This window comes from Myotis daubentonii, chromosome Y, assembly GCF_963259705.1.
Source record: "Myotis daubentonii chromosome Y, mMyoDau2.1, whole genome shotgun sequence".
Lineage (NCBI taxonomy): Eukaryota > Metazoa > Chordata > Mammalia > Chiroptera > Vespertilionidae > Myotis > Myotis daubentonii.
The window spans coordinates 14,783,730-14,806,842 of NC_081862.1; the positions used below are offsets into that span (position 1 = coordinate 14,783,730).

At 46.1% G+C, this 23,113-nt stretch overlaps 1 protein-coding gene across 1 annotated transcript; it reads left to right on the forward strand.

Moving 5' to 3' along the window:
* Positions 1-8,527: 8,527 nt before the first annotated feature.
* On the forward strand, positions 8,528-11,482 carry LOC132225563 (melanoma antigen preferentially expressed in tumors-like; the record flags this gene model as incomplete). Its single annotated transcript, XM_059680659.1, has 3 exons — positions 8,528-8,838; positions 9,224-9,829; positions 10,927-11,482. Coding segments are annotated over 3 exons (1,473 nt in total), but the record flags the coding sequence as incomplete, so codon positions are not given.
* Between the last annotated feature and the right edge of the window lie 11,631 nt (positions 11,483-23,113).

Here is a 23,113-nt window from a genome sequence, read left to right on the forward strand (position 1 = left end):
GAGTTATATCTTTTTGTTGAATTGCCCCCTTTAGTATTATGCAGTGGCCTTCCTTATCTCTTGTTATGGCCTTCACTTTGAGTTCTGTTTTGTCAGATATAAGTATTGCCATCCCAGCTTTTGTCTCATTTCCATGTACCTGAAACACTTTTATTTTCTATCCCTTCACTATCAGTCTGTGTGAATCCTTTGCTCCGAGGTGGGTCTCTTACAGACTGCAAATATATGGGTCATGTTTTCTTATCCATTCACCTACCTTGTGTCTTTTGATTAGAGCATTTAATCCATTTACATTTAATGTTGTTATTGATATGTACTTGTTTGTCATCATTTTTATTCTTTTATTTTTGTTTCATCTTGCCTTTCTGTTTCTTCTTTGTACAGCAGTCCTTTTCGCATTTCTTGCATTGCTTGCTTGGTGCCAATAAACTCTCTTAGCCCTTTTTTGTCAGTGAGTCTCCAGATTCCATCTTCAATTTTGAATGGTAGACTTGCTGGGTATGTATTCAGTCCCTTGTTTCACATCACTTTGTATATTTTATTCCATCCCATTCTGGCCTGGTGTGTTTCTGTTGAGAAATCAGTTGATATTCTAATGGGAGATCCCTTGTAGGTAACTTTCTCTGTCTCTCTCTGACAGCCTTTATGATTCTTACTTTGGTATTGATGTTTAATTATAATGGGGCTTGGTGTTGGTCTTTTTGGGTTTATCTTGTTTGGGACTCTATGTGGTTCTTGCACTTGCATAGTTTTTTCTGGCCAATATAAGGGAAGTTTTCTGTTATTATCTCTTCCAACATGTTTTCTATTCCTTGCTTCACTCCTTCTCCTTCTGGTATCCCTATGATGCGGATGTTGTTTTGTTGGGTGTTATCCCAAAGCTCCCATAGGCTCTCCTCTTGCATTTTAAACTTTCTTAATCTGACATGTTAGTTGCCTCCATTTCATTTAACTCCTTTTCTGTTGATTGCACTTTATTCATTCCTTTGGGGATTGCTTTTTTTGTCTCCCTATGTATTGTTGTAATATTTGCATTGTATCTGTGTGCTAGGTTCAACTGCTTTGCTACCCAGGTTCTTTTCGGTGTGTTTCTACTGGTGTGATCTCTCAGGTCTTCTGGGATAGGTAATCCAGTGGAGCTCCCTTCTTGAGCTATTTGGATTCTCTTGAGGTAGTTGGATCTGGATTGTTAGTGTCTTATTTGTGGATGAAGTGTTATCATGGGTTAGCAATGTGACTAACCCCCAGCATTGTTTTGCAAGGTGTTTTGGATGTGATTATTGCTCCGGCTCTTGTGGAAAAGGTTGTCTGAAGTCTACTTGGTATGTGCTCACTGTTTGTTCCCAAAGACCATTGCCTGGGATTAAGGAGTCATGGGGCCTGCGGCTCAGGAACTGTGACTTTAGCTGGTGTGGTGTGACGGTTGCTGGATTAGCATGACTCTGAAACTCACCTTGTGGGCCCAGTGCCCATGAGTGTGCGGAGGCGGGTATCTCGTAGTTTGTGGTTGAGGCAGTGGGATTCTGGCCAAAGTGATTTCCCTCTCTGAATCACGAAGGAGTTTAGGATCCAGCAGCAGACTGTCCTGAGGTAGGAAACCCGGCGCGGATGTGGGGCAGTGCCGTGGATACTACTGAGGGAGCCATGCACCCTTGGTTGGAAAGGCACATGCCCAGTGATCGCACACAGAAGGGCCCAGGAGCTGTGTGCAAGGGGTGTGTGCTTGTGGGGCCCACACACTGGATCAGAGTGATTGTGCTGTACCTCTGGCCCGTGTAGGTAGAAGTCACATTTTCTGCTTTGGGGGATGAGCTACCATAGTTGGAATTGGATGCCCAATGCCTGCTTACAAAAGTGCCCAAGTATCATCTACTGGGGCACTCGGCTCAGGGGGTCCTTGTGCTGGAGCGACGCTGCTGTGGGGACTGGATGCCAGTATGTTGTGCCTTACAGCAGGCTCAGGGGACTTGTGTGCTGGATTGGTGCAGTGCAGTGACCAGAGGTCTGCAGATGGAAAGGAGGAAGTCCGACTATCTTCTGCTGGGTCGTTCAGCCCTTGGTTGGATACTAGTGTGCCCAACCAGCCAGGGCACATCTCCAGTTTTCAGATTCCTCCACGGTGTTCTCAAAGATTTTCACAGGAGCCCATGGCTTCCTATGTACGTGCATTAACTGCTATTTCCTTGTTTGGGGACCATTTGGTTCTTTCTCTGACCTAGGTTGACACAGGTGACTGAGACCATGGTCCACCAGGGTAACCAAGCACTGGAGGGCGTGAGGCCGTTCTGAGCTGAACCAGCACGGATGGAAGAAATCTTCAGGTGAGCTGGTTACTGGAGCTGCCTTAGGTATCTAGAGAAGCCCTGCGCCTCTTCCATTCTCATCATCAGGGAAATAGTTGGGATCTGCATCCTCAGTCCCCTCCTGGGGGACCAGAAACAGGAGCAGCCATTGTATTCTCAGGTCATGTCCCCCAAAAATCATTTGTTCTCCTGCCTTTTCATGGGGTAAAAGAGAGCGAGCGCGAGACAAGAAGCTGTAGTGTGTTAGGGACCCCATGGTCAGGCAACTCTGCTTGGAGCAGGGCTGGCATGAGAGCCCACAGACTGACTTAACTGGTGTTTGGTGTCAGGTAAGTTTTGGACTCTTCCCCTGAGCTTGCACCACTTAGGGTAAGGGATGGTTCTTGAAACAAAGTAACAGTAGTGCCCAACCTGTCCCCTGGCTACAGCCCAAGGAGGTCAGGGACACCTGGGAGCTAGAGATTGGGGATGGAGAGGCCTCGCCCTCATGCATTGGGAATATCAGGCCTCACACAGATGCTGCTGGTACTAAGGTCACCTGGTGGTAACCTCTCGTGTTACTAGTGTCTCAGCCACATTGAGAGTGGCTATTTCAGGACATACTGGTCCCAGGATCCTGAGAGGAGAGGTCAAGACCATAACTGCAGGGTAATTTGAGGCAGAGAGAATTGTCAACCCTGGGCTGCCAGAAGGTGCCCTCCTTAGTATGATCCACCTGTGCAGAGGATGAGGCGGCGGGGCATAGCGGAGCTCAGGCCAAGAGGGAGACACCCTGGAGCTATGCCTCCTGTGGCCCCAGCACTGAGCTGGGTTCCCCACCCCTTCCTTTTCCTCTACCTCAGCTGTGGGAGGGGCCTCCATGCATAACTGCTACCCAGATCTTGTGCGTGACACCTCATCAGTCAATTTACATACTTGCAGATCATTCCTAGTTCTCCCTGGGAATATCACACCATCACCTCCCCCATCCTCCTGAAGACCTGACCGGGTCCCTACACCAGGGCTGAGCACGGACCTGCCGAGCACCTGGATTGTGGCGGGTGATTGTCACCTAAATGGGCACTCCTGCTGTCTGCACATGACCCTGATGGTGACCACCGCTGCCACACATAGAGTGGCATGTTCCCATTCTCCGGTGACTTCTCTAGGCACACTCCCATCAGGCTGGCCCAGGTGATGGCCATGGGAGCCTCACATCAGGAACCAGGACCTTGTTCTTGGGTCACCGTCCCATGACTCACTCAGAGATACGAGTGCAGGCAACCAATTCAGGCCTCAGTTACTGCACATGGAGAAGGTAGTCAGTTGATGGCCCCGGCCAAGGCCTCTTGTCTGGAGAGAGAAGTAATGAGACTTGGAAAGTGAAGTGCTTCCGTAATTTCTTAAATTCTGCCAAACATGAGGAATTACTTTTACTCATCATCATGACTCTGACCCAGCTTCAGGTTCGCAATGGCCAGCTCCCAGAGGAGTGTAAATGAGCAACATGGTTATGACTAAAAAAAGGATGGAGAGGTCCCAGGGCAAGCCATGAGGCCAAAGAGCTTCACACTAAAGGAACTCTCCCAGAGACAGGTGCCCACGTAGGCAGCAGGAAGGATGGGGCCTTTGAAGCTTATCCAAACCTAGAAAGCAATGTGACAGTTGACCAAGGCATGGAAAAGACTCTCACTCTGTGTGGAAAGTTGTATGAGCAGAAGACCCGCAAGCCATTTTTAAACTACTCTTGAAATAGTTTGCAAAGGTGCATGTCAGTTTTCTTATTCTCAAACATTTAAAATCACAAGGTGCTAAATAGTGATTTTACTACTTTATTTATTTGCATGTATTGTATGTTTCTAACAGTTTTGAATGTTGTGATAAAAATTTGTAATGGCCATTGAAAAATAACAACTTTTCCTATGGTTATTAGGATTGCTGGGCAGGGTATTAGCTGGAGCTACCATTCTGTGAGGCGTGCTCTACAGTGCAGAGCAAGACCACCCTGTGATTTACTCGTTTTCCAGCCCAGTTGTTTTGTTTTTTCGTTTGTCTACTCTGTCAGGTGAGGGTTCGTGCCTCAGAGATACTCTGAGGAAGACCATGACATTCCCAGGAGGTGTCCCTGCAGATCACCCGGAATAGCAGTGATTGCACCTTAGGCACTCAGTAAATGTTCTTGAGTAAATCAAGGATTAAAGTGAGAGAGGAGAGGAGTCTGTCTTTGGCGGGCCAGGATCAGCCGTCCCGTGGACATCCCTGAGAACATGTCCACTCTGTGCCAGTGCCTCCTGCCAGCCCTCCAACAGCATCCTTGGCATTCAAGGGCTAGACCCAGGCATGTCCTGGATGTGAGGCATGTTCTCATGGGGGATAAAGAAAGAGAGGCAATCCCTTGTTTAGGTCTAGATGTCATTGGGTCTGAAGTGCAACCAGGTCTTGTTGGGGACAGGCAAGTCAGGTCATGCCAGCAGAGACTTGTGAGTTTGAAAAAGGCACAGAGGACAGAATAAGTCAGAGTAGGAAGAGGTCTGACTGCAGAGGGAAAGAAGCCAGCTGGAAGGGTGTCTGCTCAAAGGCTGGGTTAAGAGAGTGGACGATGGGAAAGCCAATGCATGGGGACTAGTCCCCAGGGTCTCTGAAAGCCCACAGAGGCAGGGCTTGCTCTGGAACCCTGGAAGGGCATCCGCCTGCCTCTCTGGTGCCTCTTTGGATCCAGAAAGGCAGCTGGGATGTTGATTTTCTTTCTGTACACTGTAGCTTGTCACATTCTCCAGAACAGCTCAGAAGAATTGGGGAGAACTCCTGATTTCTATTATCAGTGGGTGTCCCCAGCATCAGGTTCCTGATGGGCTGAATGACATTCCAGGGATGCATAAATAGGGTCCCAGACTTGGAGCACATTCTAAGGACCCCCTTCCTTAAAAAGCGGTCCCAAGGGCAGATGACCTGGGATCGCAGTAGGGATTTTGTGACTGGAGAAGGCGGTTGCACAGGACGGCCCTACTCATGGGCTCAGAGGCTACTGTGTCCTGTACATAAGTGAGGGCCATGATGAGAGCAGGTGGCAGGTGACCAGGATGTGGTGAAAAACATCCCCCAAATTCATGTGTGGGAGCTGGGAGTCGGCACAGCCTATCCAATGCTGGGCAGGAAGTTCTCCTGCCCCCAGTGCCACAGCACATGCCCTGGGAAAGCAGGCTCCGTATGGGGGGGAAGAAGGCATGTTCACTCAGACTTTGTTTCTAGGTCATTCTAAGTGGTCCCTCCTGCCTCCTTGTACCTCCAGGACACGGGGATCTCATAGAAGTTTCCTGAGCTTGGGCTCCTACAATTTTCCAGTTTCTGCCAGTGCATGTAATGTTTGTGTTAAAGAGAAAATCTCACCCCCAGGTGGCACCACTCAGGCTTTAAGCCCATGATACCAAGTCTAGACTCAACTGCTGACCTCATTACAGTTTGAACCTCTTCCAGAAACCTCATCAGCCAGTCTGCAATTTTCAGGTCAACACCACTGTGGTAATCTGTTACATGGTCCCTCTGCCTGGAATATGAAAGTTGTTTGGGCATCACAATGCAGGGCGTACAGAAGAGCCTACAGAAAATTTGCTCCTCTCTGCCTCTGTCTCTCTCTCTCTTTGCCCCCCCTCTCCCCCTCCCCGCGCTCTGTAGCTCTCTCTCTGTCTGTGTCTCCCTCGATTTCATAAGATCCAATGTGTGACTCAGTACAGCATGGGGATATCCCAAACTATGGCAGATCCTTACATGCCAAGTACAGCTTCAAATCTTCTGAAGGGGAAGGTGTATCTGTGCACTGTGCTTTGTCCTGAGAGAGGACATCTTCCCTCACAATCTGAGTAAGAGTTTTAGGCCTGGGCCCAAAAGGAGCTTTTCGAAGCCAAATTTGCATGGATTGTTCCCTGGGGTTGAGCAAACATTAGTTATTTATACAGACTTTGGCAGTCATGTTTAGGGCCCCGGCCCCTGGAACTTGGCTGGGACTAAGCTGCTGCCTGTGTAAGGTTGGGATGTGGAAGAGGATGCCTGAGCTAAAGAGAATGCCCTCTGTAGCAGCTCCTTGGTAAGGATACACAGGTCTTTTTGCCCACATTTATTTTTCTCTGTGCCTCCAAGATTCCCAAGAGCCCACGACTCTCAGCCCTCAGTGGCTTTCAAAAGTGTATGTCACATCCCAGGTTCAGCTGCCACACCCCTCCTCTGGCCTCTCCACAACCCACATTTTCACATTTAATTTTCTCAAGCTAGGTTGCTGAGCTGATCTGGTTTTTCTGAGAGGAAATGCCCTTTACCTCCACAGAGGGAGGGTGACAGAATCTCCTGCCTATACTCCCCGTCAGCTTGGGTTTAAGGGATCCACCCAGTTTCCTTCTTCACCGCTAGCCTTTTAAGTTCTTAAGTTGATGCAGTCAGTGTCTTTGAGTTTCCCCAATGTTCACCTTGTCCTGGGTAATTCCCTAGGTCCCATTCCAAACGTGCAGCCCCTCCCTTCTCCTGATCAATCCCTAGATGTGATTTTGGCCTGACCTGCTCTGGGGAAGTCTTGCTCCTCAAAATATGGAAGACCAACTATCCCTCTGTTCCTCTTTGAATGGGCACGGGGTTTGCAATTCTAAGTAACCTCAAGTCTCAGGGACTGTTTGGTACTCAATACTGTTGCATTGAAATTCTTTTTCTCTGGAGATGATACCACTGTCTCTCTAAAGGGGTGTTAATGGGAACACTAGGGAATTTTTATGTGGCCCCAACACCCCCATTAAGTCTACTTCCAGGCTGGTTTCCTTTTCTTTTCCTTTCATGAATGGACCTAGGGTTCAGTTGGAGGTGTGGAGAGTGCAAAGCCCCATCATGGTTAAATGCCTGGAGATCCAGGACTAAGGTTTTGCTCTCAGGGGGAAGTAGCCATTTCAGCTAGGACCTCAAAAGGAAGGTGTGGTCAGACGGGGTATAATGGCTTCTGAGGAGGCCGAGGAGGGAACAGAAGCTAGAGCGTGAGAGTCAATGTCCAGGTCTGAGCACAGGGCTCCCTGCACCACGCCGCTCTGGTGAGTCAGGAGCCTAAGGTGGTCCCCAAGGACCTGCAAGCCAAGATCCCAGAGATTTGTCCTTTTTTCCTTACAAATGAGCAGACTTTGCCTTTGCCTCTGGATGCAGGTGTGCCTTAATCCAAAATGTTTTGATTTCTGTTTTGATGTTTGCCATTCATAGAGGTTCACAGGGCAAGTTTTCCCTGTGTCTGAAAGTCGAGTATTGCTAAGGAGCCTATTGTAGGCCAAAGTGGCAAAATCCTTTTTGTAGTTTTGTAGAGGCCGGGCTGTGTGTGTGAAAACCGGTATTAATGAAAGTCTTTCATAACAGCCAATTGATGTTTAGAAAGAGAGGAAGGGAGTGGGCGGAGAGAGAGAGAGAGATATTGATGTGAGAAACATCCCTCAGCTGGCTCCTGCCCACACCCTACGGGGGCTAGGAATGTAGCCCTCAAGTGACATTTGGGGGGCACGAGAGGATGCTCAACGCCGTGAGCAACACTGACCAGGCTTTGCAGTCTCTTATTGAGAGGAGCCTTAGTTGTGACATGTGAGCCCTCTGTTGTCATAGATAAAATGGTCATTCTAATATTCATAGAAGGGACACCCAGTAAAATGTACATGTTGGAATTAACGGTTATTTTTCTCACCTCCAGCTCCCCCATGCTTCAGAAAACGTTTGTGCTGCTTTTATATGCCTCATTTAAAATGTGTCAAAGGCCTCAATGGTACCCATTGTGTGGGTGTTCCTTAATCTTCCCCATCTATTTTATTTCCTGGAACTTAGCAAGAGGCAGTCCTGGGCCACGGGCTGCTCCCTACTCCAGGTGTTTTCAGTCCTTCAGTGATCCTCAGAAATGTTTTCCCTGGAAAGGGTGGGATCATCTCTCTGGTTTCCCAGTCCTCACTGCACAGCAGATTTGCAGCTAGCCAGTGGGCAGATGCGGGAGGGGTCCAGTGGTCATCTCACCCCTCCTTGGTGCCTGGTTCTTGTCCTTCCAGTGGCAGAGTAGAGGCAGGGCTGAGTGGATTTGCAACCCTAAGCAGAAAACGGAGTTGGGGTAAATTGGGGGTGCTCCAGTTGTTGCCAGAGCAGTGCCTTTGGCCCTCAGCTGGTCCCTCTGAAGGGAGAAGGACCGGGGTTGCTCATGCTCAGCCTGACAAGATGCCTTGCTCCCGGCTGTCTCCCAGGATCTCTTTCATAGCAGCTTCATGGGGATGAGCCTCCCAGCTCCACGCCGACTCCTGGAACTGGCATGTCAGAGCCTGCTGCGGGATGAAGCCTCGGCCATCGCTGCTCTGGAGTGGCTTCCTATGGAGCTCTTCCCACCTCTTTTCATCACAGCCTTCACTGGGAAGCACAGCAGAGTCCTGAAGGCCATGGTGCAGGCTTGGCCCTTCCCCTGCCTCCCTCTGGGGGCCCTGATGAACCATCGGCAGTCTTACCAGGATATCTTGCAGGCTGTGCTCGAGGGACTCGATGCCATGCTTGCCCAGGACCCTCGACCCAGGTATGGGGGATTCAGTAGCCGGGTCGCACCCTGGGGATCTGAGCAGTTACAGCTGGGATCTGGGAGTGGGCAGGGCCAAAGGGAGAGCTGAGGCAGGCCTTGGAGCCACTGCTAGGGTCATTCTAGGAACAGGCTTCGGATATATACGGCTGATGAAATTGTCGAGGGTGACCGAAGGGACACGAGCCCACTCCTTCCTGGTGGCACCTAAAGGTACCAGGAATGGGGACCATGAAGGATCCCAGTAGCACCAGGAGCAGTTGATTCCTGGGGCATGGAGTCAAAGTCCAGTGCGGTGTCTGGCCCAGCTGCCCAGATGCCTAGCTCATGGTCTTACTCATTGTTATCTTAATGCATCCCAGCATATCTCCTATTTTCTCCACAGGAGATGTAAACTGCAGGTGCTTAATTTACAGAAGAGAGTTCATTTGGAGTTCTGGATGGTGTGGGCAGGTACCAGAGCCCATGTGTGCTCACTGCTGGAGCCTGAGGCCCTGCAGCCCATGAGGAATAGGAGGAAAGTACACAGCTTAAGGGCCAGGCCAAATCCACCCTTGGCCCCCGTGGAGGTGTTAATAGACCTTTGCCTCAAGAAAGGTGTCCTTGATGAGTCCCTCAGCTACCTGATTAAGAAAGTCAGCGAGAGGAGAGGTTTGCTGCACCTTTGCTCTAAGAAGCTGAAGGTTTTTGCGATGTCGAAGCAAAACACTAACATCCTGGATATGGTGCAGCTGGACTCTGTCCAGGATTTGGAGGTAAACTGTACCTGGAAGCTGTCCACTCTGAGGAAGTTCGCTCCTTACCTGGGCCAGATGGGCAATCTGCGCCGGTTCCTGCTCTCCCACGTCTTCACGTCTTCTCACACCACCTTGGAGCAGGAGAAGCAGTGTGTTGGCCTGGTCACCTCTCAATTCCTCAACCTGCCCCACCTCCAGGAGCTCAATTTGGACGATGCCTCCATCCTCAGAGGCCACCTGGATGAAATCCTCAGGTGAGGGGTGGCGAGCTTTCCCTGCCGACCAGAGCGAGTCCCTTTCCATTTCAGTGCACAGTGACGGGCTCTCCTGTGTGCCGTCCCTCAGCAGTGCTAGAGTGCCTGAGCCACTAGACGGGCCACACAGTCAGTGTCTTGTTCACCGCTCTGTCACCTTGCATGTTGTGACATAACCCCCCAGATAAAGGTAGGACGTATGCACTAGGACAGAGGCTACTAAAGGGACTCCTTGCTAGGAATTCGGGCCAGGGGATGGTAGCTTTGGGCATCCTTGTAAGTGGTGTTGAAGGGAAAATGATGCAATAGAACCAAGTGAGGATTGCAATGACAAGGGGAAAGCCAATCAGAGGTGAGGTTTCAGGGGTTAAGTTCCGCACTTAGAGATTTGGCCATGGCAGCCTTTCACTCCAAACCTGCCTCAGTCACCTGTCTGCCAAGGGTTGCCATAGGCTCTTGCAAACGGAATGCGTGGTAAATGCAGGATTCAGGAGGGAGGCATTACGAAATGGGATAGGTGGTTTGTAGACAATGCAGTGATCTAAGTTCCTGGAGGGTGGCAGCCCTCGCTGGATGTTGCCTGACTGTGCCCAGGTTAGCCCTTTCTGCACATCTGCCAGAGGCCTCATTGGGCTAAGTGATGGTGGTGACAGGGGTCTAGGCTGTGGCTGGAAGGAAGCCCCAGTTGCAGGCAATTCAGGACATGTCTCCAATACTAAAATGCACTGGTTGCCTCCTGCTTCAGACCCTGGGGCAGGCTCCTTTCTGAGCTCCTCCCACCTTTATGTTCACAACACCTGTGTGTTTGGGCTGGAGGGTATGATGTGCTCCACTTGACGGATGAGTAAATGGAGTGTGTGAGGTTTCATCCAGTTGAATCCATCACGGAGCAGATAACAGATGGAGAAAGATGCCACTCAAATTTGCTCGGACTTGAATGTCACTTTTCACTGTGCAACATCCTGGGTTTGATCATCATCCGGAACACTGTAGGCTTTGGTGACATGGGCCTCTTTACCCTGAAGGCCTGCATTATCCTCACCTGCCTCTGCTCACCAGGTCCATCTCCCACATGTAACTGCTCTATGTCTCCCCAGGTGCCTGAAGAGCCCCTTGGAGACCCTGTCCATCACTAACTGCCTGCTTTTCGAAAGAGACTTTAGACATCTCTCCCAGCATCTGAATGTCAGCCAGCTGAAAAGCCTGAGTTTCAGTGGGCTCAACCTGACCATTATCAGTTCTCGGTCACTCCAATTTCTTTTAGAGAGAGCCTCCCCCACTCTCCAGGACCTGGACTTGGATGAGTGTGGGATCATGGACCACCAGTTCCTGGACATCCTGCCAGCCCTGAGCCACTGCTCCCAGCTCACAACCCTAAGTTTCTGTGAAAACCCCATCTCCATGACCGTCCTGGAGGACCTGCTTCGCCACGTTGTCGGGCTGAGCAAGCTGAGTTGCGTGATTTATGCGGCGCCCGTGGAGAGTTATGAGGAAACTAGCAGCAACATCAACCTGGGCCGACTTGCCCAGATGCATGCTGTGCTAAAGCATATGCTGCAGGAGTTGGGTCGGCCCGGCATGGTCTGGCTCTGTGCTTACCCCTGTCCTCACTGTGGCTGTAGAACCTTCCATGACCCAACTCCCATTCTGTGATCCTGTTGCTTGAGTGTCTAGCTGGGTGCACATCTCATAGGCTTTACTCTGGGCACTTGGGCACTGAAGCCCAGACATAAGTGTACCGTTCAGGAACACAGCAGCCAGTTTCAGACAGCTACTCAGGGTTGGGGGGAAATGCTCACAGGGGACTGGATGGTTTCTTTGGGGAGATTTGTCCTAAGGAGTTAGAAATATGCACCTGAATCTCTCAGGGGGAGGGATTGAGGCTTGGGTGGTAGATGCGGGAATTACATTTCTTGAATGGTTGTGAATAAATGTCAGTAATAAAGAGAACTGGATGTTAACAGACTGATGTCCTCAATGACATGTTAGCCCAACTCTCCCACCTGCAGTTACTGGCCAAGTAAGAAGGCATGAGCCTTGTGATGCGCAGACATTAGGCTGGTTGAGGTTGATTCCAGGAGATCACATCACCATTTATCCTTTTTGGTTTGGTGGGTTCTTTCTGGTGCACTGGTACCTACTCACCTCTGTGACTGTTCAGTGGGTCAGCGCACACTTGTTGCGTCCACAGGGACTGGAACAAGTGGCTTCCAGTGAGCACCACCGAGGTACAACTACTCTGGGGCCATCACGGGTAACTAGTCCAGTCCCTGGACTCAAACACTCCTCCCCACTGGGAGCCTCCATCTCTGGCCTGTGTCTGCTCCATGGTATGGCTTCCCTGTGCACAAGTCAGGCCCCCAGTACTGAAAGGGACATCAGCCTGCCAGGGAGCCAGAGCCCTGGCCTCACAAGTCCATGCCTGTCATTCCCCTGGATCCAGCCCCTTCTTGAATTCAAGTTCCTGTAAACACATTTACATTCTTTTCAGCAAAATACTGAGCTGGAATAAACCTCTGCTTTGTTCTGTGTCCTGTCCTAAGAATAGGACATCCTTTGGTAGAGGATGGTCTAATGTTGGAATACTTTCCCCTCATGATCCTCCTTCCCATTAATCAAGGAGGTGGTAAAGCAACTCTGAGCCAGTGACAGGCCCCGCGTCTGAAGAGTGGACAACCCCAAGCCAGTTCCCGGAGAGCACTTAAGTGGACACAGGTGAAGGTCACCCCGGGGAGATGGGGGTATGGAGGGCCACCCTGAGGGTCAATACAACCAAGTGAAGGGGAGATGTCCTAGTGTGCTGTTGGATCCCACAGTCAGTGGACAGTTAGCTGGCCAGGAAGGAATAGGCTCCCTGCCCACCTGCCACTGCATTCTGGCCCTAGGCTGTCTCAGTTTGCTCACTGAGTGGCCTGCCAGAGGAGCACCTAGGGAGAAGGCCACACATCCAGGCCCAGGGGCAGGGCTCCATTTGCCTGTATGTCTCCCTAATTGTGAGGAAGTCAGTCCTGCTTTTTCTCCTTCTACTGCCTCTCATTCAGTGCCAGCCACTCATGTGCTTGCTGCTCTCTGCTGGGTGTCAGCAACTTCCTAGCTTGTCACATACAGCACCTGGCCCTTCGTTCTCTTTTTATTGCCATTCCTTTCTTTTCTTCTACCTTCCAATCTTCTAGCTTGGGTCCATCATCCTACGAGCTCATTTTTCCGTTTCTTAGTACATTTCCTATTGATATCAGAGAGGAAGGGAGAGATGGATAAAACATCAATAATGAGACAAAATCATTGGTTGGCTTTCTCCTGCACATCCACCTGGGGATCCAGGCATAAACTCCAGCTCCTGCTCCAACTGAGAATTGAACTATGTCCTCTTGGTTCATAGGCCTACTGAGCCACACTGGCCAGGCACACTCTGCTTCTTCGAGTGGGAAGAGAAAATGCTGAAGTCTCAGTAACAGTCGGTGAGCTCCCCACCCCCCCAAAAAAGAGGATAAGAGAACAAGGGTCAGAAAATGTATATCTCTTACAGCAAACGCTCTCTTTCTCTTCCTCTCTCTCTCCTATTCCATCTCCCTCTCCCTGTCCCTCTGTCTGACATGCACCTTGTCTTCCCATCCCCGCCTTCACAGGAAATAGTGTCCATAATATGATTCAGAACCTCTATAATTTGAGGAAAAGCATAAAAATTTGCAGGTTCTGAGGGAGGAAGGCCAAAGGCAAAACATCTTGTGGTCTGGGTGTTAATTCCTCCACACATAGAGCTCGTGCCCATTACCTTGTGTGGAGATTCACCTGTGGGGCCAAGTTATGTAAAGCTCTTGTCTGCATGTCCTCCTCTGGAATTGCCCACTGTTATTAGCATTGATAGTATTTATTAACCACCAGATGCAAGATAAGGAAGAAAATAGAAGTCAGTGCACCCTGGCCAGTGTTTCTGGGCATTGTCCTGTGCACCAGAAAGTTACCCCATTTGATTTCTGGCCAGGGCACATGTCCAGGTTTCTGGTTCAGTCCCCAGGCATCCAATATTGTATCCCTCTCACATGAATGCATGCTTCTGTGTCTGTCTCACTCCATTTACCTCTCTCTAAAGAATCAATTTTAAAAACCCACCATATTAAGACAAAACAAAAGGAAACTCATTGCTGTATGTTGCCTCTAAAACAGAGTGTCCTGCACTTGACGCTTTATTTGTTCTGTAGACCACAACTGAGAATTAAAGCAAAATATTGGAATCTGGACTTTTCCATCAAAATATTCAGAAAAGCATAGTATCAAGGCAATGAGGCTTATAAAGCTTAGACAGTGATTGCATCTGTGAAGATGGGCACAGAAGGGGCATGGGTAGGAGGTGACTGCTGGTGCACAAGCATCTTATACATGAAGGCCCTATGGGCAGGGTCTCTAGGATATCAGAAAGCAAGCAGGGAGAGAAAGGCACACATAGTAGGTTCCTTAGTACTAGAATGTACCCCAGAGTCCCCCAAACTGCACAGCAGTAAGGCAGGCTGGATACAGGGCAGCTGGAGCACACGGATTCCAAAGGGAAGACTCTGAATAAAGAAGAGCCAAAGCCTGGACTGCTTGTCTCAGTGGATGAGTTTCGACCTGTGAACCAGGAGGTCAGTTCAATTCCCAGGCTGGGACATGTCCCCATTGTGGGCTCTTTGTCCAGTAGGTGCCTTGTAGGAAGCAGCCAATCAAGGATTCTCTCTCACCATTGATGGTTCTCTTTTTTTTTCTTTTTTTTAAATTTTATTGCTTAAAGTATTACAATGGGTATTACATATGTGTGCTTTCCCCCCCCCACCCTGCCCTTAACAATACCCTGGCCTCCCGTATCCCCCAGTATCTTATGTCCATTGGTTATGCTTATATGCATGCATACAAGTCCTTCGGTTGATCTCTTACCCCCTTCCCTCCTGCCCCCCAACCATCCTCGGCCTTCCCGCTACAGGTTGACAATCTGTTTGGGGCAGCTCTGCCTCTCTATCTGTTATAGTTCATCAGTTTATAATGGTCTTTATTATCCATATATGAGTGAGATCATGTGGTATTTTTCCTTCATTGACTGGCTTATTTCACTTAGCATAATGCTCTCCAGTTCCATCCATGCCGTTGCAAATGCTAAGTGTTCCTTCTTTTTTACAGCAGCATAGTATTCCATCATGCAGATGTACCGCGGTTTTCTAATCCATTCATCTACTGATGGGCACTTAGGCTGTTTCCAGATCTTAGCTATGGTGAATTGTGCTGCTATGAACATAGGGCTGCATATGTCCTTTCTGCTTGGTGTTTCTGGTTTCATGGGTTATATTCCTAGAAGTGGGATCACAGGGTCAAATGGGAGTTCCATTTTTAGTTTTTTGAGGAAAGTCCATAGTGTCTTCCATAGTAGCTGCACCAGTCTGCATTCCCACGAGCAGTGCACCATTGTTCCTTTTTCTCCACATCCTCTCAAGCAGTTGTCTTTGTGGATTTGTTGATGATAGCCAGCCTGACAGGTGTGAGATGATACCTCATTGTTGTTTTGATTTGCATTTCTCATAGGATTAGTGACTTTCAGCATGTTTTCAAATGTCTCTTGTTTTTCTGAATGTCTTCTTTGGAAAGGTGTCGATTTAGATGCTTTGCCCATTTTTTGATTGGATTGTTTATCTTCCTTTTGTTAAGTTGTATGAGTTCCCTATAAATTTTGGAGATTAGGCCCTTACCAGATATGATGGTGGTAAATATGTTTTCCCACACACTGGGTTTTCTTGTTGTTTTGTTGATGGTTTCTTTTGCTGTGCACAAACTTTTGATTTTGATGTAGTCCCATTTGTTCATTTTCTCTTTAGATTCAAGTGCCCTGGGTGCTGTATTGGTGAAAAATTTGCTTTGGCATATGTCTGAGATTTTATTGCCTTTGGATTCTTCTAGCATTTTTATGGTTTCCCATCGGACATTTAAGTCCTTTATCCATTTTGAGTTTATTCTCGTGTATGGTGTAAGTTGGTGGTCTAGTTTCATTTTCTTGCATATATCTGTCCAATTTTCCCAACACCATTTATTGAAGAGACTATCTTGACTGCATTGTATGTTCTTGCCTCCTTTGTCAAATATTAATTGAGCCTATTGGTTCGGGCTGATTTCTCGGCTCTCTCTTCTATTCCATTGACCTATATGCCTGTTCTCGTGCCAGTTCAAGGCAGTTTTGAGAACAGTGGCTTTGTAATACAGCTTGATATCTGGAATTGAGATCCCACCTACTTTGTTCTTTCTCAGGATTGCTGCAGGTAATCTTGTACTTTTTTTATTCCAGATGAATTTTTGGAGAGTTCGTTCTAGATCTGTGAAGTATGCCATTGGTATTTTCATGGGAAGTGCGTTGAATTTATCGATTGCTTTGGGTAGTATGGACATTTTAATGATTTTGATTCTACCAATCCATGAACACGGTATGTTCCTCCATCTGTTTATGTCTTCCTCTATCTCTTTTTTCAAAGTCCTGTAGTTTTCTTTTTTTTTTATGATTAATCACTATGCTTTATTTTTTTATTTTTTTTATTGCTTAAAGTATTACAAAGGGTATTACATATGTATCCATTTTATCCCCCCGCCCTAGACAGTCCCCTAGCCTCCCCTATCACCCAGTGTCTTATGTCCATTGGTTATGCTTATATGCATGCATACAAGTCCTTTCGTTGATCTCTTACCCCCCTAACTCCTGCCCCCCAACCCTCCCCGGCCTTCCCGCTGCAGCTCGACAATCTGTTTGAGGCAGCTCTGCCTCTGTATCTATTATTGTTCAAAAGTTTATAATGGTCTCTATTGTCCACGAATGAGTGAGATCATGTGGTACTTTTCCTTTATTGACTGGCTTATTTCACTTAGCATAATGCTCTCCAGTTCCATCCATGCCGTTGCAAATGTTAAGAGTTCCTTCCTTTTTACAGCAGCATAGTATTCCATCGTGTAGATGTACCACAGTTTTCTAATCCATTCATCTACTGATGGGCACTTAGGCTGTTTCCAGATCTTAGCTATGGTGAATTGTGCTGCTATGAACATAGGGGTGCATATATCCTTTCTGATTGGTGTTTCTGGTTTCTTGGGATATATTCCTAGAAGTGGGATCACAGGGTCAAATGGGAGTTCCATTTTCAGTTTTTTAAGGAAACTCCATACTGTCTTCCATAGTGGCTGCACCAGTCTGCATTCCCACCAGCAGTGCACAAGTGTTCCTTTTTCTCCACATCCTCTCCAGCACTTGTCGTTTGTTGATTTGTTGATGATAGCCAGTCTGACAGGTGTGAGATGGTACCTCATTGCTGTTTTGATTTGCATCTCTCGGATGATTAGTGACTTTGAGCATGTTTTCATATGTCTCTTGGCTTTCTGAATGTCCTCTTTTGAAAGGTGTCTATTTAGGTCCTTTGCCCATTTTTTGATTGGATTGTTTATCTTCCTTTTGTTAAGTTGTATGAGTTCCCTATAAAGTTTGGAGATTAGGCCCTTATCAGATATGTCATTGGCAAATATGTTTTCCCACACAGTGGGTTTTCTCGTTGTTTTGTTGATGGTTTCTTTTGCTGTGCAGAAGCTTTTTATTTTGATGTAGTCCCATTTGTTCATTTTTTCTTTAGTTTCAAGTGCCCTAGGAGCTGTATCAGTGAAGAAATTGCTTCGGCATATGTCTGAGATTTTGTTGCCTTTGGATTCTTCTAGAATTTTTATGGTATCCTGTCGTACATTTAAGTCCTTTATCCATTTTGAGTTTATTTTTGTGTATGGTGTAAGTTGGTGGTCTAGTTTCATTTTCTTGCATATATCTGTCCAATTTTCCCAACACCATTTATTGAAGAGACTATCTTGGCTCCATTGTATGTTCTTGCCTCCTTTGTCAAATATTAATTGAGCATATTGGTTCGGGCCGATTTCTGGGGTCTCTATTCTATTCCATTGATCTATATGCCTATTCTTGTGCCAGTACCAGGCAGTTTTGAGAACAGTGGCTTTGTAATACAACTTGATATCTGGTATTGTGATCCCACCTACTTTGTTCTTTTTCAGGATTGCTGCAGCTATTCGGGGTCTTTTTTTATTCCAGATGAATTTTTGGAAAGTTCGTTCTAGATCTCTGAAGTATGCTGTTGGTACTTTAATGGGAAGTGCGTTGAATTTATAGATTGCTTTGGGTAGTATGGACATTTTAATGATGTTGATTCTACCAATCCATGAACAAGGTATGTTCTTCCATCTGTTTATGTCTTCCTCTATGTCTTTTTTCAACGTCCTGTAGTTTTCTGAGTCGAGGTCTTTTACCTCTTTAGTTAAGTTTATTCCTAGGTAGCTTAGTTTTTTCGGTGCAATGGTAAACGGGATTGTTTTTATAATCTCTCTTTCTGAAAGTTCACTATTGGTCTATAGAAATGCCTCAGATTTCTTGGGGTTAATTTTGTATCCTGCTACATTGCCAAATTCATGTATTAAGTCTAGTAGCTTTTTGATGGAATCTCTAGGGTTTTGTATGTATAATATCATGTCGTCTGCAAATAAGGACAGTTTTACTTCCTCTTTTCCAATTTGGATGCCTTTTATTTCTTCTTCTTGCCGAATTGCAATGGCTAACACTTCCAGTACTATGTTGAACAGGAGTGGTGAGAGGGGGCATCCCTGTCTTGTTCCTGTTCTTAGGGGAAATGGTGTTAGTTTTTGTCCGTTGAGTATGATGTTGGCTGTGGGCCTGTCATATATGGCTTTTATTATGTTGAGGTATGATCCTTCTACTCCCACCTTGCTGAGAGTTTTTATCAAAAATGGGTGTTGAATTTTGTCAAATGCTTTTTCTGCATCAATTGATATGACCATGTGGTTTTTTTCTTTCAATTTGTTTATGTGATGTATCACGTTTATTGATTTGCGAATATTGTACCATCCTTGCATCCCTGGGATAAATCCTACTTGGTCATGGTGTATGATCTTTCTGATGTACTGCTGGATCCGATTTGCTAAGATTTTGTTGAGGATTTTGGCATCTATGTTCATGAGGGATATTGGCCTGTAATTCTCTTTCATTGTGTTGTCTTTACCTGGTTTTGGTATTAGGGTGATGCTGGTTTCATAGAATGAGCTTGGAAGTCTTCCTTCCTCTTGAATTTTTTGTAGTAGTCTGAGGAGGATAGGTTTTAGTTCTTCCTTGAATATTTGGTAAAACTCCCCTGTGAAGCCGTCTGGTCCTGGGGTTTTGTTTGATGGAAGCTTTTTGATGACTGCTTCAATTTCTTCCATAGTTATTGGCCTGTTGAGATTTTTAGATTCTTCCTGATTGAGTTTTGGAATGCTGTATTTTTCTAGGAATTTGTCCATTTCCTCCAGGTTGTCTAGTTTGTTGGAGTAAAGCTGTCCATAGTATTTTTTAACAATCATTTGTATTTCTGTGGGGTCTGTTGTTATTTCGCCTCTATCGTTTCTGATTTTATTTATTTGGGTCCTCTCTCTCTGCTTCTTGGTGAGTCTGGCTAGAGGTTTATCAATCTTGTTTATCCTTTCAAAGAACCAGCTCTTGGTTTCATTGATTTTCTGTATTGTTTTTTTGGTCTCTATGTCATTTATTTCTGCTCTAATCTTTATTATCTCCTTCCTTCTGCTCACTCTGGGGTTTTCTTGTTGCTCTCTTTCTAATTCTTTGAGTTGTAGAGTTAGATGATTTACTACCATTTTTTCTTGTTTTTTGAGATAGGCCTGTAGAGCTATAAACTTCCCTCTCAGGACTGCTTTCAATGTGCCCCATAGGTTTTGGATTGTTGTGTTTTCATTGTCATTAGTTTCCAGGATGTTGTTAATTTCTTCTTTGATCTCATTGGTAACCCAATCAATATTTAATAGCATGCTATTCAGCTTCCAGGTGTTTGAGTATTTTGGGTTGTTTTTATTGTAGTTTATTTCTAATATTATGCCATCGTGGTCTGCGAAGACGCTTTTTATGATTTCAATCTTCTTGAATTTGGGGATACTTTGCTTGTGACCCAATATGTGCTCTATTTTTGAATATGTCCCATGAGCACCTGAGAAGAACGTATATTCTCTGGCTTTGGGGTGAAGTGTTCTGAAGATGTCTATTAAGTCCATCTGATCTAGTGAGTCATTTAGGATTGCTGTATCTTTGCTGGTTGTTTGTCTATAGGACTTATCCAGTGCTGTCAATGGTGTATTAAAGTCCCCTACTATGATTGTATTGTTGTCGATCTCTCCTTTGATGTTTTCCAGGAGTTTTTTTATGAATTTGGGTGCTCCTACATTGGGTGCGTATATGTTTACCAGGGTTATATCTTCTTGTTGTATTGATCCCTTTAGTATTATGAAGTGGCCTTCCTTATCTCTTGTTAAGGCCTTCACTTTGAGGTCTATTTTGTCCGATATAAGTATTGCTAGCCCAGCTTTCTTTTCCTTTCCATTTGCCTGAAAGATATTTTTCCATCCTTTCACTTTCAGTCTGTGTGAGTCCCTTCTAATGAGGTGGGTTTCTTGTAGACAGCAGATGTATGGGTCATGTTTTTTTATCCATTCAGCCACTCGATGTCTTTTGGTTGGAGCATTTAGTCCGTTTACGTTTAAAGTTATTATTGAAAGGTACTTGTTTGTAGCCATTTCTTTTTTTGTGTGGCTGTTTTCCTTCTGAGATTTTTATTTCTTATTTTTATACCAGTCCCTTTAGCATTCCTTGCATTGCTGGCTTGGTGGTGACAAACTCCCTTAGTCTTTTTTTGTCTGTGAAGCTTCTTATTTCCCCTTCAAGTTTGAATGATAGCCTTGCTGGATAGAGTATTCTTGGATTCAGTCCTTTGCTTTGCATCACTTTGTAAATTTCAGTCCATTCTTTTCTGGCCTGATGTGTTTCTGTTGAGAAGTCATTTGACAATCTAATGGGAGATCCCTTGTATGTAACTTTCCGTCTCTCTCTTGCAGCCTGTAAGATTCTCTCTTTGTCCTGAACATTTGCCATGGTGATTATGATGTGCCTTGGTGTGGGTCTTTTCGTTGTTCACCTTGTTTGGGACTCACTGGGCTTGTGTGACTTTTTTCTTCCCCACCTCAGGAAAGTTTTCTGATATTATTTCTTTGTGTAGGTTTTCTAATCCTTGTTCATCCTTCTGTTGTTCTGGTACTCCTATTATTCGTATGTTGTTTCGTTTCATGTTGTCCCAAAGCTCCCTTAGGCTCTCCTCCTGTCTTTTAATTTTTTTCTCCAATTGCAGTACATTTTGGGTGTGTTTTGCTTCCTTGTCTTCTAATTCACTTATTCGGTCCTCCGCTTCTCCTAGTCTACTGTTGATACTTTCAATGGAGTTTTTCATTGCAGCTATATCACTCTTCATTTCTTCTTGGGTCTTACTTAGGTTGTTGATTTTTTCATCTGTTTCTTCTAGCTTCTTCCATATGTTATCAATTTTTTCATCTGTTTCTTCTAGCTTCTTCCATATGTTATCGATTTTTTCATCTGTTTCTTCTTGCTTCTTGTAGAGGTTGTCGATTTTTTCCTCCATCCGGTTTATGCACTCTAGGATCCTTATTCTGAATTCTTTATCTGTCATGTTGCATGCCTCTGTATTACTTAGCTGCTTTTCTGGAGAGTCCTCCTTCTCTTTCCTCTGGGGGTTTCTTTGTCTACCCATGTTTGATCTCACTGACATATCTAGACGTTGAGTTGTTCAGTGGTTGCTCCCTTGGTGGCAGTGACTCCTTGGTCTGTGGTTGCTCTTCGGGCGGTTGCGGTAGCAGCTGCTCTTCAGTTGTCAGCAGCTCCTCTGGTGGGTGCTGTTCACAGCGGTGGTGGCTCTTCCGGCTGGTGGGGCGAGGTTTCACGTACAGCTGCTATTCCTCAGCAGAGGATGAGGTGCTCAGGGGGTTGCTGTTGCTTGGATCTGCTGCGTTGATTTAAAGGCACAAAATACAACACAACAAGGCACCACGTACCAGGCACTATACACAAATATATTCACGATATTAATAACCCCAATTAAAGGTGACCACCTGAATTAAGAGAATTAGGGGATAAGGAAGAAGGAAGAGAAAAAGATAAAAGAGAAAAAGGAAAAGAAAAGTAGGGACCAAAAAAAGGGAGTGCAAAAATGAAATTGGGAAAAAGGAAGGGGGAAAATAAAAGCGAGAAAGAAAAGAAAGAAAAAAAAAGAGCAAAAAGAGAGAATGAAGTGGAAGAGGGAAGAGACTTTTTATATGAGGAGAATACTCCTATAGAACAGCCATTAATCCCAACAAATTCCAGCAACAGCTCCCTGGATATGAATGCAAACTAGAAACAACCAATAATATAATGATGAAAATAGAATGGTGAACACTAATCCCAAAATAAAATAAAGAAAGTATAAAATGGCACTTTAGAAAATGGTAAAATGGTAGCAGTAATAATACTGGTTAAAAATAAGAAGGTACTAATCAAAAGGGTAAAATCAGGTGATGGAAAAAGAAGAAAAGAAAGAAAAAAAAAGAAAAAAAAAGAACAGAAAAAAAAGAATGAAAAAAAATTGGTTTCTTAGTTAAAAAGTGAAAAAAGAAAAAAAATTGCAGTAGTGGAGGTCCTTCGTTTCTTCTATTCTTCAGTGTGGCTCGCCTTAGACCTTCCAGGTATTCAGGAGAGTGTTGAGTTTCCCTGCGATATACTGTTCCTCTGTGTTGTAAACCACAGTCCTTATTTTAAAGCATGCCGCATTTATTTCCCAGGCTGCCTTATTTTGTGTTTAGCAAAGAGTCAGTTTGTGGGTCAGCCTCTGGGTGGCAGTGTTCTGGGGTTGGCCTCTTTGGCTATAGGGCCTCTCTGTCCAGTGGAAGTTCACTGCCCAGAGCTGACTGCGTAATAGTTAGTTACCAGCGCTGTGTTGTTGCTGGGATTGAAAATCCCCCTATAGGCCAGACCCTGTTAACTCCCAGGGACTGATCAGGTTATTCTAATCCTTGATCTCGTACAGGGTGGAATCTGGGTGTGGCTGTGCTCCTTGCCTGGGGGCTGGGGGGAGGAGACTCACTCTCAGGAGCGGGTGGCTTCCCCAGTCCTGGGCTCAGGGGTGTCTCAGCACTCAATTCACTACCACCTCTCCCGGCTCCCCCTCTTTCCCCAGTCTCTCCCCAGATTCCACTCCTCAGCACACTCTCCCTCTCTTCAGCACAGGTGAGTGTCTGTATCCGAAATGTCCCATGAACAGGATTCAGTGAAAACAAACAAACAAATGCCGGCCGCGGAAATGGGGAAGGCTTGGTTTCTGTAAGCTTCTTCTCTTACCTGGACTG